At 34.0% G+C, this 15,914-nt stretch overlaps 2 protein-coding genes and 2 long non-coding RNA genes across 5 annotated transcripts; 1 reads left to right on the forward strand and 3 right to left on the reverse strand.

The window, feature by feature from the left end:
• Positions 1 to 4,754: 4,754 nt before the first annotated feature.
• On the forward strand, positions 4,755 to 5,459 carry LOC115713409 (secreted RxLR effector protein 161-like). The gene is made up of 2 exons (XM_030641892.1): positions 4,755 to 5,204; positions 5,376 to 5,459. The coding sequence occupies exons 1-2, from the start codon at positions 4,755 to 4,757 to the stop codon at positions 5,457 to 5,459; spliced, it is 534 nt and encodes a 177-aa protein (XP_030497752.1).
• A 675-nt stretch (positions 5,460 to 6,134) lies between these two features.
• LOC115713410 (pollen receptor-like kinase 4) lies at positions 6,135 to 9,562 on the reverse strand. Its single transcript, XM_030641894.2, has 3 exons — positions 8,483 to 9,562; positions 7,273 to 7,983; positions 6,135 to 6,971 (listed from the first exon to the last, which is right to left on the reverse strand). The coding sequence occupies exons 1-3, from the start codon at positions 9,183 to 9,185 to the stop codon at positions 6,262 to 6,264; spliced, it is 2,124 nt and encodes a 707-aa protein (XP_030497754.1). The 5' UTR covers positions 9,186 to 9,562; the 3' UTR covers positions 6,135 to 6,261.
• A 1,878-nt stretch (positions 9,563 to 11,440) lies between these two features.
• Positions 11,441 to 13,160, reverse strand: LOC133036460 (uncharacterized). Its single transcript, XR_009687098.1, has 2 exons — positions 13,001 to 13,160; positions 11,441 to 11,726 (listed from the first exon to the last, which is right to left on the reverse strand). It is a non-coding gene; the product is annotated as an uncharacterized LOC133036460 (long non-coding RNA).
• A 208-nt stretch (positions 13,161 to 13,368) lies between these two features.
• LOC133036461 (uncharacterized) lies at positions 13,369 to 14,650 on the reverse strand. 2 transcript variants are annotated; one of them, XR_009687099.1, is made up of 3 exons: positions 14,078 to 14,650; positions 13,630 to 13,691; positions 13,369 to 13,450 (listed from the first exon to the last, which is right to left on the reverse strand). It is a non-coding gene; the product is annotated as an uncharacterized LOC133036461 (long non-coding RNA). The 2 variants fall into 2 exon arrangements; XR_009687100.1 differs by having other exon boundaries at positions 13,394 to 13,473.
• Positions 14,651 to 15,914: the final 1,264 nt, after the last annotated feature.

Genomic DNA, 15,914 nt, shown 5'->3' on the forward strand with positions numbered 1-15,914 from the left:
TATCGATTTGGGTTGTGTCTTTTACTTTTTTCTAGGAATCGAAATAGTTGTAGAGATTGATTGATTTGAGTTTTTGAAGAACAGAAGTAGATTTGAAGAAATGGGGTTGGAATTGGTCTTCATCAAAATATGAAGGATTTTAACGATAATGGTTTTGTTCTTGTGATCTGTAAGAGTAGAAATTGATGGTTTTGAGTCTTTAAAAAATAGAGAGAGATCTGACGAATTTAGGATGAAGATGATGTTATCGATCTAGTTTAGGGCAATTTGGGGAAATCAAGAGGTGACTTTTATTTTGGTCAATCGCCACTGGAGGTGGCTCATCATTGTCAAGCCGAGAGTGATAAGAGCGAGAGAGACGGGTCGAAGGAGAGAGTGGAGATATTAGAGTTTTTTGTTCAATTCAAAAAAAGAAGAAGAAAAGAAAAAGATAAAGGAAAAGGAAAATTAAAAAAGAAAAAAGAAGAATTTTTTTTTTTTAATAATCTACTTATTTTTATAATATTTTAATAATCAACTTTATGTGGACCACGAATTTTTTTCCATGTATACACATTTATGTACACGTCCATTGTAGGACTTAATTGAGATTTTTAGACGGAAGTGTAATTAGCAAAACGACGAAATCTGGGTTCAGTAAGTTTTACTATCGAAAATTCAATTTTTATAGTTAAATATTAAAAAATATTAAATTTGAGTTGTTTTGTCGCCAATTTTTTTTTTTTTTTTTTTTTTTTTTTTTTTATAAGATGAGGACATCTAAATCTAGATAAAAGTCTAAAAAATAAAATATCATATATGAATCAAATACTGAAATATTAGATATTTTTTTCTTTCAAATATGAATTCTTCAATAATTTTTATTATGTAATATTAACAAATTTATTAAATTAATATAAAACATAATTAGTATATATTATTAAAACCAGCACATAAATAAAATATATTAATTTTAAAAAACTTCAAGTACTAATTATTACTTCTACTCTGCATCAGTTTTAGAGGCCTTATTTTATTTCTCAAATTTTTCATGATTTGTGCATCTTTTTTTTTTTTGAGAAATTTGTCTTAGAGAACACTACCTATGAGCATAGCACTCAAAGGAGTTGAGAGCTAAAGAATTTATTGATAATTGGCATCTGTACAAAATAAAGTTTTGAATACATAATGAGTAATCAGGCCATGATATTGTACTAATAGTAGCTTTCAAATAAGAATTAGCAAGCTAATCAACAACTACATTAATAGATCTAGGGCAAAAATTTACAACTCAGAAGAATAAACTTGGTACATAAATGTCTAATATCATCAAGAATTAACGCTAGAGATGAATCTGAAGTTAAAGAGCGATTGAGTTTACGAACCAAGCATTGATAATCAGATCTAAACTAAGAATTGAGAATACCGAGGAGATGCATTGAGTCATAGCTTTTTGGATTGCTAGTGCTTCTGCCCGTTCTAGAATTGTATTTTTTTGTTCTTCAATTATGTTTATTTGTCTCGATATATCTAATATAAATTAGACTTCACTGAAACCTTTAGCCACGTGGTCAAACCCGTCACCATTCGAGTGGTTCTCTCGGTTGCTGTATTTAGAGGTTGGGATATAAAGCAGCTGGATGTTAACAATACATTTCTCAATGGTGATTTGCACGAGGAAGTGTACATGCAACAACCCCTGGGTTTGTTCTTCCAAATGCACCTCACCTTATGTGAAAACTTCATAAGGCTTTGTATGGCCTCAAACATGCCCCTCGTGTCTGGTTTGATAAATTGCACACCAGCCTTATTTGTAACGCCCTAAATAATTAGGCACGCTACCCAAAATGCTTATGGAATCCTAATCCCCTAATTCGGGATTACTAATCAAAAATAGCGCAGAATTTAAACTTTTAAATTAATCAAGGTGAAAATAAAACTTGTAATACTTTTAAACTTTTAAACCGTTGGGATCCCAAAAATATTTACAAACTTATTACAAGTCCTTTCTTTCTAGCCGACCTAAGCGGCAAAATAGAATACAAAAGTCAACACTGTTAGACCCATAACCCGCTTGGTCTGAAGTGGCATGAACATGTACATTCCTCGCCCTGCTCCTGAAACTCATGGTTGATCAGCTAATGTCTTACCCTTTCCTGCACAGTAGAGCACCTGTGAGCCAAGCCCAGCAAGACAGTATATAACATAACAATAATAATATGCTCATCATACTGTTTAAACAATGATGCCATTTATATATGTCTGTGTGTCACAGACCTGCATGTCACACTCACATGCCTATTTATGTCTACGTAGCGTAGACCTATGTGTTGCGCTCACACATCTCTTTATATCTACGTGGCATAGACCTACGTGTTGCTCTCACACGTCTAGTTACAATAAGGCCCTAGAATAGTTCATCTCGGTTCTGATTACCGAGTCCAACTTGATTATGCCTTGAACGCATAACCCTTAATCTTAATATGTATAACACATAACTGATGGTGCCCACTGCACCATTGGTCTATCTACTGTAGACCTGCATGTTACGCTCACATGCCTATTTATGTGTACGTGGCGTAGACCTACGTGTTGCTCTCACACGTCTATATACGATAATGCCTTAGTAGGGTTTACCTCGGTTTTGCTTACCGAGCCTAACCTGGTTATGCCTTGCTCGCATAACCCTATTCTTATATATATACGTAATCCATACATTACGTTCTTTCAATGGTTTATCCTGGTGATATATACCAGGTCTAACCCAGTTATGCCTCATTCACATAACTTATAACATACATGCGTGTATTCAACATTTACTACAACATATATAATCTTAGGGTAATAACCCTAACTTACAAACAAGTAATCACTCATATAATACACTTCTATATACTCAGATAAAATTTACTAAGAATGTTAACCCTAACTCATGCTTTCACTGGATTCTTAATATTCTAGGGTAATAACCCTAGACCGCATTAAAATTAACTCAAGGTACCAACTTACCGAGTCTAGCTTAATTATGCCTTAAGCGCATAATTCATAATCTCAATATATACATTTATCCAACATGGCATAGTATTTATACAACATATATCACTGGGGTAATAACCCTAGGCTATTAAACCGCTCATGTTAGGGTAATAACCCTAATCCCGGTTACTAAACTTTCATGCATATCATTCACAATATAAGCGCCACTGCGCATACTCTACGCGCTAATCACTGTCTTACCTGATGTCCTGCAATGATAGAGATTCCAAATCCCCGGGTGCTCCTGATCAGGTGCCAGTAATCCTAGTCACACAATCCGGGATTTCATAAATAGGGTTAACCCCTGATTTCATTTTCATAAAATATTCACATGGCATTTTAAAATTCACATATTCAGATAGAGCTCAAAGAGAGCTTTCCAACGGTATATAGAACTCCCAAATCGGAGTCCGGATCACAAGTTATGGCCATTTGAAGTTGCTAAAAGGATCTGCCCAGAAAGAAATGAGCGCGCCGCGGCATGCTAAATACCATGCCGCGACATCTGGGTTCAAAACCCAGAAAAACAACAGCAAGAACACGATTTCAGCAAGAAAAATCCAATCTTTTCACCCCAATTCACAACTAAAACTCCCAAACCATAAAATAGGTTTTTAATCATCATAAAGGGAGTTTAAAACACATGCTCAAGTATCAAAATCCAACATTATAACCCCAACAACCAAGAACATGCATCACAAACTCAAAAACACAACCCACATCATATTTCATGCTTTTTCAACAATAATATTCAGCAAGAATCTCATATAAAATTCAGTAAAAGAGCTACCTCAATTCCTCCCAATTTCTAGCACAAAAGCCTTCAACACCAATCTTGATTCCAAGCCAAACTCAACCAACAATTCAAGAACAAGAATGAATTTAGAGAGAAAGAGAGAGAGTTTCAGCTAGGGCTGGAGAAAAACTCCAGAAATTTCCTTTAATTCTCAAAATAAACCTCTTTTCTTAACAAATCCAATAATAAAGCCAAAGGTCCAAAATGCCCTTAAGGCCATTCAACACACAATAAACCAAACAAGGGCATTTAGGTCATTCCACATAACACAAATACATTCAAATAAATTCAGATTTCTCATACATAAGTAAAATGCCAATAATTCAATTCAAATTGCATTTCGGGCCCGAACCCTGTTTGGCCCGAAATACTTGGTTGTGACTATACCGCACCAACCTGTCAGAACACACCTGAAAAGACAACACAGGCATACTATATAATAATATAGTTCTATTAAGCACGTAATTAAATTAATTTCATCGTTTTACCCTTCTCAGGTCAAAATTACTAAAATGCCCCTGGCTCACCAACGGGGTCTTAACATATTAAAATTCATATAATTTCACATATATTGAACTATATAATAATATAATTCCATCAATTACTCATAATTATCTATTTAGGGCTTTGCTAATCCTTTTTCTTAATTCCGGGTATTACATTATTGCTCTTGGGTTTTCATAATCGAAGTTTGACAAATCCTTGTTTATTTTACACAAATCCTCCTCCACCACATTTATCTTGCTATACGTTGATGATATAGTTATCACAGGGAGTGATTCTAATCTCATCACCAATATATCATCAACTCACTGAATTCTCAATTCTACTCAAGGATCTTGGCAACTTAACATACTTTCTTGGCATTGAAGTTCAGGCCACACCTCATGGGCTTCATCTATCCCAGTCAAAATACATTCGTGATCTTCTTATCAAAGCCCAAATGGAGGATGCTAAACCTCTTCCAACTCCAATAGTGAGTGGTTTAAAATTGTCTGCTCATGGTCATGAACCATTTGACGATCCTCAACTTTATAGGTCGATTGTGGGGGCCTTACAATACCTATTAATCACTCGACCTGAACTCTCTTTTAGTGTAAATAAGGTCTGTCAGTTCATGAAAACCCCCTTACAATCACATTGGCAAGCTGTCAAACGTATCCTTCGATACCTTAGTGGCACTATGGACTATGGCTTACACATTCACAAATCTCTCTCGACTGAGCTTGTTGCCTTTTATGATGCTGATTGGGCCTTGAATCCCGATGGCAGGTGCTCTACCTCTGGTTTTGTTATCTTCTTAGGAGGCAACTTAATCACCTGGCAATGCAAGAAGCAACAAACCATAAGTCGTTCGAGTACTGAAGCTGAGTATCGAAGCTTAGCAAATGTGGTTTTTGAACTCACTTGGCTCCACTCTCTATTCACTGAACTTCAGATTACTTAGTCCAAAGCCCCAGTTGTCTGGTGTGACAATCTCAGCACCGTTCTTCTTGCTGCAAACCCTGTTTTACACGCTCGAACAAAACATATTGAGCTTGATCTTTATTTTGTTTGAGAGAAGGTTCTTAGGCAGCAGGTGCAAGTGAAACATGTTCCTGCCACAGACCAGCTTGCAGATGGTCTTACCAAATCTGTTTCAAGCTAGTGCTTTCCTGGTTTTCGATCCAAACTCACAATTGATAGTTCTACCGATTCTGAGTTTGTGGGGAGGTATTAAGGGATCTTTGTTCAGAGTTAGTTAGAGTTAGTTAAATACTGTTAAGTGGTTGTTATTTGTTGGTTTAGTCTGTTTTCGTCCAGTGTGTTGTGGTGTGTATTCTCTATATAAAGGCTTTCTCTTGTACTCTGAACAGAATAACAATAATACAATAACACAATATTCCTTTCACTCTCTCTTTTTGATCTTTCTTCTTCTTCCTCTCTTTTCTTTTTCTCCATTGTTATTGCTTTGATTCTTGAATCATGAACAGAAGGACTAACAATCCTAATATCCCATATAACTTTAAAAAATAATTTTTAAAAAATATCGCTAATTAATTGTAGAGCGTCACACCTTTATAGAACATGCTAAGCACCACTAATACTTAATAACAATATTATTAATTAAAATATAAGTAAATAATAAATGAAAATAAAATTGATAATATTTTGATACAAAAGAGAGTCAACAATATAACGCGTGTTGATAAATTAATTTTTCTCTCTACAAAATAAGCACTGCACATACATTGACATAAGAAAACATGAATTTTTAGTCAGAGAACTCATCACTTCTATATATATTTTAATATATATACCCTACAAACCGAGAAGTCATCTATATCTTCAAAAGTACTTTAATCCAATGTATTATACATATATGAGAAAAACTTCAAATTAAAACATCATTGGATATAGAAAGCTAGCTAGACAGATCATCATCTCATCTCAAATATTTCTCATCATCATTACATAGCTCTGGAAATGTAACTATCTTCTTGATCTGATGACAATTTTCTTCCACTAACAACAATGGGAGAAAACAGATGATGATGATCTCCTGCATTATTATGATTATCATGATCATCATCATCAAGACAATCATGATGATTGAGTTCCTCAATCTTCTCAAAAGCCTCATTCAAATCCATTCTCATGTCCAAATCCTCCTCACAACAACTCACACCAATCTTCAAAAGCTTTAGAAGCTCAGCCTTACTGTTCTTGACACCTTTCATCTCCTCATCAAAAACTTGGCTCGTCCTCTTCTCCTTGATCATCTTGTTCACCCAACTCGCGAGGTCAGCCTCGGGGTCGTATCGCTGCGTTAGGTAGTTCTCCGGGAACTTTCCCGTTAGTATTTCGAGTATTAGTATTCCTAGACTCCACACGTCGGTCTTCTTGGTGATGCGCCGCAGCTTGGCGTACTCCGGGGACTTGTAAGCCATCATGAGGTACTCCGCGTGGTCTAAGTTTATGGCCGGGAGTAGGCCGTAGTCTGTCATTAAGGGCTCGAAGTTCTCACCTAAGACCACGTTGGAGGACTTAAGATGGCCATGAGGTACCACCAGGTTTGGTAGGGTTTTGTAGAGGTATTGCAAGCCTTTGACTGTGCCTTTTATGATTCTAAGCCTCGTTGGCCAATCCAGCGCTGATTGCTTTGAATTACGATGATTTCCTATACAAATTTATATTAACATATCATGTTGGTCAAAACTGCTCCATGGTTAGTATCAAGTCATTTTAAATAAACAAATCTTATATATAAGAAGTAGGAAACCATGCATATATTCATATATAATTTTCTTATTTTATTGATAGTCATAAGTATTGCTGTTGTAGCTTTTATATTTATAGCGTCTAACACTACTTTATACTGATTAATAATTAGTTAGTCTAATTTAGTATTGGATTTAAAAACAATATAAGGTAATGTGATTGACTCACATATAGAGCAAGTATTTAATTAATGAACTTACCATGAAGATGAAAAGCCAAGCTCCCATTCTCCACAAAGTCATAAACCAAGAGCTTCTCTTCTTTTCTATAGTAATAAGCCACAAGAGGAAGCAAGTTTGGATGGGCCAATCTCCCTAGCCTCCTCATGTGCTCATGAAACTCATCTCTTCCTAAACTGTTCATTTGCCTATACCTTTTCACAACCATGGCATCACAATGAATGGTTGCCTTGTACGAAGCACCAAAAGTACCGCTCCCCAATATCTCAGCCGACGCTTTTAGCAAATCAGGCAAATCGAATCTTTCCCTGGTATCCTTCAAAAACGTCAATCTCCCTTCTCCGGCCACTACCGATGATCTCTTGGTGGCGTGGCCATTATTCGCTTTGGCCGCCGCTACAGCGTCCAGTTTTGTATCCATTTGGTTGTTTTCTAGTGATCTCATAACAACTGAGTTGCGGTGACAATGAGATATGCTCATCGTTGAGCTAGTCCTATCTAGTAACATTGGTGATCTTCTTCGATTATTGGAGCAAGCTATGATGATAGCCGAAATAAAAATTACCAATATGAGGACTATGATGAGTATAATTAGCACGAATTTTAGAAGGTGTGAATTCTTTTTGTAGATATCACTAGTGTGAGGAGGTGACAAAGTGACGTTATCCATGGTCGATGATGATGATGGGTCTATGCATGAGCCTAGAGGAGGTCCACAGAGATTTTTATTACCTGCAAACATATATAACACATCAACATTAGTAGCAACTCTTTCAAAAATATTATTATTCGTACGTATAATTTATTATTAAGTCTTAGATATTGTACTTAATAATTATTATGAAATAGGAAAATGGTTTCCAAAATATAAATAGGCAAGAGCAACCATTCGAGTAATCATGCAAGATATATAATAATTTGCAAGCATAAATAGCATATTTATAAAGTAATTATAAGCTATAATTTTAATGTATTTGGTTGGTTTTCAGTCAATCTACATAAATACAAAACAGAACACAAAATATCACACCAAACCTAAAATATATACACATATATATTTGTAGGGGATGTTTGTCGGAGAATATCAAATCTATTGCAATATTAATATATGTATGACATTTTGTTGGAATGCATTAATAATAAATTGAGATCACATTAGAAAGGAACTTTGTATGAAGGAAACTCAATTATGATATAATATATGTAGGATTCGTATTATTATTATTATTACCTGCAAATTCATTTGGATCAACCTTTCTAAGGCTTTCGGGAATAAGACCTTCCAATTCATTATTGGCCAAACTAATTGTCTTTAAGGTAGTCTGAGTAAAATTTGGAATCAGGCCATTAAACTTGTTGCCATCAAGCCTCAACACAACAAGTTTAGGTAAAGTGGCAAGGGACGAAGGGATCTTCCCTTGAAACTCATTGTTGGACAGCAAAACCTTCTTGAGAAACCTCATACCAACGAATACATCATCTGGTATCTCACCAGAAAAATGATTGTAAGACAAGTAAACCGACCTTAGAGTGCTGAGCCGCTTCAAGTCAGGGATTGGCCCGGCCAGCGTGTTGTTCATGAAGCTCAGGGTCTTAAAATGAGGCAACGACACCAGCAAATCTACGTCCGCCACCCCTTTAAGCCCCATGTTCTCGAGCTGAAGCCCGCGAACTTTTCCATTGAAGCAAAGGACGCCTATCCAATTTGCCCTATGACCGTTGCATGGTGTGCTCTTGTTTGGGTCCCAATTGGCCAAAGATTTGCTGTTGGATAAGGAGTTCTTGAACCGCATTAAGGCGTCAATGGCGTCCGGGGAACCGGAGGCCAACGATGAAAATGAGGCGATGATTGTCCATGATGTGAGGAAGAAGATGGCAAAGAAGAATGTTTCTGGGGATTGTGCGCGCAGAAGCCTGCCCACGCGCACACCCATTAGCTATATTGTGTATATAGCAAATGAAACGGCACCTACTCCCTCAAATTGTCTTGATGCCAAACAATTTTAATGACTTTTTGGAAGATTTGAGTTTCTTGGATTTCAATGTCTATGTGTTTATGTTTTGTTGGAATTGATCTTTCTTTCTTTCTATCTCTCTCTTCTTTTTTCTTTTTTCTTTTTTTTTTTTAATTTTTTGGTTGGATTATTTTGTTATTTTCTTTCCTTTTTTGGATGATGAACAAGGAAATGTGATTTGGATGGTGAATAAATGAGGTAGAATAAGCATCAAAGAATAAAATGAAATTGGTAAAATTGACAACAAGTTTTGCTTAGTTTGCATTGGCCACATAGATACATGGAGGGAGTAGTAGCTGTTCATTTTTTATTTTATTAATTATTAATATTCTGAAATGATTTTTAAGAGGTCGAGCTGTTTAGGGGAGAGATGTAAGCGTGGCCATTAAATTGAAGAAAGTGTAAGAATTAGGTTTTATAATTTTCCATTTACAGCATTAACTTTTTTTTTTTTTGTCTTCTTGGTTAAGAATTGGGACCTATGCTCTGACCAATAATAAAAAAAAATAAAAATTAGGATCTACGAGTACTAACTAGTGCTAATTTCTTTATTAAAAAAAAAAACTAGTGCTAATTTCTTTGACAAATTAATTTTATGATTTCTTAATAATATTAATCCACCAACTAATAATTTTCCTCACAAATTAACTAAAACAAAAAACAATGACCATACTTATAATTAACTACTAGTTGAATGTTACGTGCCGAGGCACGTATTGTTAGTTTTATTTGGGGTTTTGGTCTTGTTTTATTTAGTTTTTTTTTTAGCATAGTATTGTAATGTAAATTTAAATTTATAAAAACTGTGTAAAATGATATTATCATATGAACGATTGTACTTGTAAAGACAAACCGAGTATTTAATAAATAAAACATAATGTTTTATAAAAGAAATGTTAAGTATATATTTATTAATAAATAAACAGGACATTAATCTTAATATGGATACTCCTAATATACACAACCTCTAACTCATTCTAACACCAATTTAAGCTTGATTGTTGTCCAAAATCAATGCTTGTAATTGTCCATATATATAGGCTATAGGAGAATTACTCTGAGGAAAAGATCACACCATAGAGAATGAACACAATAATTGATGTTCTTCCAAACTACAAAAATCAGCCATACTCTTGAGAGGTCTATAGCTACATAGAGAATTTATAGTACAAAAAAATAAGATGAATCAAATGTGTGGATATAATTATATATATATAAATACATATCGAATCAGAGAAAGAAACACCACAATAAGAAATAGGGAACCTCTTGAGGAGAAAAAAACTTCACAAGAATAATGAAAATGCCATAACAAATGTTGTTGAACTTGCTACCTATAAAAATTAAGACTTGGTTAACTTAGAATCAAAAGTAGTGGTCTTTATTCTTAGGGGCTAGGTAGGCCGCCTAAGTAGTTAAAATTACAGGCCAAAATGATTTAACACGTGTAATATAAAGTTTATGTACTAAAATGAGAGTTGTGTAATAGATTAGTTTAGTGACAAAGTAGTACATGTGAAATGATGTCAATCTCGAGAAGAACTGGATTATGAAATGAGCCCGACTCGAAGTCCACCAATAGTACCTAGTAAGAGGCAACAAAGAGCATAAAATGCAAGATGAGGTGCACTTCATTCATGGAAGCCTCACAGATTCTCTTCCTGTATTCTGTGTATAATTTCAGTGCTTCATATCCAAACAGTGATAGTTATCATCTCTGTGTGTGTGGTTGTTACCTATAATGTAACAATAAAAGTACCCAATACCATGTTCTGTAGACTTCAAATCATTTTGCAATCAACAAGATTGTGATGTACACTACTAAAAAACCTCAAATTCCTGTCAGTTTTACACTGTCGGGCAAAAAATTCCCGACAGTCCATAAAACCGTCGCCTATACGAGCGTCGCGAATACTGGGTAAAATAGACGATGGTTTTAAACCGTCGAGAAAATACTATAGGCCACGGCAGTTTTAAACCGTGGCCTATAGTTTAGGCTACATTTTAAAACCGTGGGCTAAAGTAGAGGCCACAGTTTAAAACTGTCGCCTATAGTGTTATAGGCACAGTTTTAAACCGTCGCTTACAGTAAAATTTTCAGTTCACTTATAAATTTCATATTTTTTAGCGACAGTTTCTGCCCGTCATTGGTTTGCAAATAAAAAAGAAAAAAATAAAAAAAATATTTTTTTCCTTGCAATAATTAATTTTTACTAATTTATATATTGTCACAATTAGTTAGAATAAAGTATAAACATAAATTAAAAATGAACAAAAACTGAAATATATACAAACTACGTACTCAAACTTACTTTATATGAAAGTAATTGGTTATAGTGTAAAATATAAACAAAAACAGAAATTGATCATGATAATAGCTCTTGTCCTGTGTTCAGACGAATTCAATCTACTGATCACGCAAAAAATTCATCTCACCATTTGAGTATGGATTGCTCTTACCTGCAAAAAAAAGAAAAAAAAAATTACACATCTTATCTTAAGATTAAATTTATTTTCTCCAATAAATTCCTAAAACCCATAATATATATCTAACATGGTTTACAAAATATCAATTTTGGTGGGCAGGTGTGACTTCTTTTCCTAAATGAGAAAACTACTAAATCATTACACATCCTTACTCGTACTGTAAAGAAAACCAGCTCATTAGTAAACAGTAAACACAATATCAAAGCACCCCTAATATAATGAAAGCCAATACTTATATAACTTGTGTTCTTAATGAAAGCCAATACTTGTATAACTTGTATAACTTTGACACAGCAAGATATATTACAACAAATCATTCACATTCATTGCAAAGTGCTATGTGATTCAGTGATTGAATACTGTCCACATATTTTCTTACCAACTCTATATCTCATAGAGCTTCATTAAGGGAAAACTACCCTTGTCTCATGTGATTGTATTGCTTGAGATGTTGCATGAATTGAGTTAAAAGACAGCAAGAAAGATGGCCTCAGAAAATCGCAACAAAGAATTTCAAATTATCATTTAGTAACAAAAAAAATAAAAATCTTATAACTAAACAATAAAAATAATATACAGGTATAACTTAATTATAAAATTTATTGTGACTGAAATTATATTGTAATTATTTTTACTCATACTTTATATTTTTTAGGAAGAATTTTAGTGTCTTTGAGAAATTGAAAACATTCTCCACTATTATACATAGCTATGGATTTTTAACAGAGATGAATCAAGCATAGCCAAAAGGTTGCCTTATTAACTTCATGAAGATAACACATTGACTATAAACTACACATTCTCTTGGAAAGAGTTACAGTCAAACAAATGACGAGGATTGAATGTTACATCTCTATCAACAAACAATATGCCCTTTTCAACTCCCAAACTTTCACAAAACACACAAGACCGATTCCCCTTATCAACTTGAATCTATTCCTTAATCTAGAAAGAACCTTTTATCTTTCCTTAAAGAAAATGTTGCCCATTCATTTCATGCATATATATACATCACAAGACACATAATCCCATCTTAATAATAAAAAAAAATAATAATAACAAATCGAATACAATGTTCTTGTTATCGAGCTCTGGGCAAGGTCCGTAACCGTGGTGATCAAGGTCGAGCTTAATATCCTCGTTGTCTTTGTTTTCTATTTTCAATGATATTGCTCGCTCATTCACATTTAAATTGAGAAAAAAGAAATACATATAAACAAAAAATATAGCAAGAGATGAGAAAGAACCTGATGGCCAGCTCTCAATGTTTTATAGAGACATTTCTGGCTAATGTCTATGATCTGCAACATGTATTTTAATGAGCACAGAATCAGAATAGAAGAAACACAACCAAAATGTCTGGCTACAATTTCAGCTTTTTTTGCTGATGAGAATGTCTAAAATTTATTGTTTAATGAACACTAACGTAAAATTATCTATGAAATAGATGGTAAGAACCTTGCCACCATCATCCTACCGTAAGCAAAGAAGACTTGAAGTTGCAAGCACCGCAAGAACAGGATTATGATTCCATGTGTAAGAATTAGCGGAATCGGATCACATAAAAATAAAAATTCACAAATCTAGCTCATTTTTTTCCTCTGAGATTAATAGTGTAAGAGAATGAACTTAATGTCTACCTGATTTATCTCATCCTTATTATATTCATAAGTCTCCAACGGCTTCCAAGAGAAGGCCTGCAAAATAAATTACCTACAAACTTAATAGAAACAAAACATACTTTGTTAAAATAAAAGAAACAATACTATTATATATCACAAATTCCGCATAAAGATAAACGATATATGTTAATGTGAACAAACAAGATACCAATAGAAAAACGTATAATACCAAAACCAAGAGCAAGAATGGTTACCAGATGGACATCAAAGCTCTTGACTTCACTTCCCGAGGAAACATAAATGATGTTTTCATTTCCTATATCAAATGTGTGATTAATACCAATTAGAAACTACCAAGGAGAAAATAATAAGCCCACCAGAATTTCCCAGAAATAATCAATAATCTTGAGAAGAATATTATGTTGTATTATACATACATAAGATATAAATATATGAGTTATATGAGATCCAAATACATACATTTTGTTTCAATTTTCGCATAAATTAACCACATATGAGCTAAAATGGTTCTCCATAAAAATGTCATAATTATGATATGAAAATAAAACTACCCAGTTCCGAGAATTACTACATACACAAAAAATTAAAAGTAGAAGTAGTTTCCAATACTTTCTCACAGGAAAGGAATCAATGAGGACACCCACAATCAAATCTCAAGCGAAACATATACTCGTACCGTACCAGACTTAAACAAATGGATGAGATCGCTTCATTCCCCACTTCCATGGTGTTCACCACATCTTTGCACCGCATATCAAATCAGCACACACAACCATCTTCTGATACATGAATATATATAGAAATTGATAAATAATTCGGACATAAAATATACCAGAGATAGGGGGCTCGGGAGAGAGAAAGAGAGAGGGAAACCAGAGATAGGGGGCTCGAGAGAAAGAAGAGAGAAAGAGTTATGGGTTTTGAAGCTCTCTCTCTCTACTCTGTTGATTTTGTTTCTCTCTCTAGCTTCTGAGAAAAGCTTCTCTCACTAAGTGGGGTTTTGAAGGAGACTCGGGCAGAGAATAAGATGAGTCGATTTCAAAATGCCACAGTTTTTGGATTCTTTCGATCAGAAAGTAGCGATTAAGAATGAGATTGAGACTGAGAGCGCGAGAGGGAAGACCATCAGACCGGAGTGTGGTGAAGAGATTGGGCAGAGGCCAGTGGTGATGCAATTTCTCATTTGAGTGTTAAAAAATTAAAAATTGAAAATCCATTCTAAATGAGAAATTCATTTATCAATTTCAATTTCTATTTCAGCAGATGGAGAAAAAGAGCAATTTTAGGAGGCGATTTCAAAGAGGAGGTTAACGTCCTGGATAAAATATTGTGTGCGGGCAATCAATTTACAGAACTGATTGAGCTATTCTTCAGGAGGTTTCAATTGAGACGCTCACGTTACCCTTCCGTTTACGTTCCGTCTATTTTCAAAATAAAAAAAAAATCGCTAAACCAAGAATCGTTAAACCAAGAATTGCCGTTAGATAGGCACTTTTAATATATAAAGATGTAATATCAGAACTAAAAAAATATATATTTAACAATTAGATGGCCTTTAATTGAAAGGAATAAAAATGTGAATGAAAATATAAATAAAATAAAATTAAATTTAGAATGATTAAAATAATTGATAAAAAAATTATTAAAATTTTTCTCATCTTCCATTAATTGGAATGGTAATTTATTTTATTTCAAAATAAAATAATCATTCTACCAAAATGATGCAACCAAACAAAAGAATAAAATAAAAATTGTTTCTTTTCATTTCATTATCTCCAACCAAATGTCACCCTAATTTTCTAGTTATTACCTTTTATATAAATATATATAGCATACTTGCAATTGCAAGAATAATACTATGGTGTCATGTACCTTATGTACGTTGACTAATAAGGTAGCTATATCACGACGTAGCCTTGTAAGTTGTAAGAGCCCAAATTTTATTTTAAATAGTGTTGAAGTTGAATTTTTTTTTAAAACAAATGAATAAGGACTAGCAAAGAACACTCCAGATTAACACATCACACTTTCTCTCTCTTCTCTTACCTGATTCCCTCTTCCACTTTTCATGACCTTCTTCCCCCATTTCTTTCATTCTTATTCAAATTTAAAGTCAGCCACCACCACTATTATCATAGATCATTTTGGCGACCCATACTCTTATCGTCGTCCTTAGAAATCTATTGGAACTTCATCATCACCTCAGGCAACATCCTTCACGACTATTAACTTTTCTTTAATATTTGTTTTAACAATTTTCTATATTACTTAATTAAGATCTCCATAAACAAGAGGTGTCTAACTTTGATCCTTAGCTCCAAATATACTCTTTACTCAAAGAGTGCTACAAAAATTTTGTTGAAAATGGGTAGATCAAGTTTGTAAGTTTGTAACTTTGAACTATTTTTCACTAATCTAGGCTTTGGTGACATTAGCAAAGTTGGCAAGTTTCTAAAGAGCAAAACATTAGTGGGTTTAGTTCACACCACGACTCGTCGAAAACAACCACTATCGTTGT

The sequence above is a fragment of the Cannabis sativa genome, chromosome 4 (genome assembly GCF_029168945.1).
Source record: "Cannabis sativa cultivar Pink pepper isolate KNU-18-1 chromosome 4, ASM2916894v1, whole genome shotgun sequence".
In the NCBI taxonomy this organism is placed as follows: domain Eukaryota; kingdom Viridiplantae; phylum Streptophyta; class Magnoliopsida; order Rosales; family Cannabaceae; genus Cannabis; species Cannabis sativa.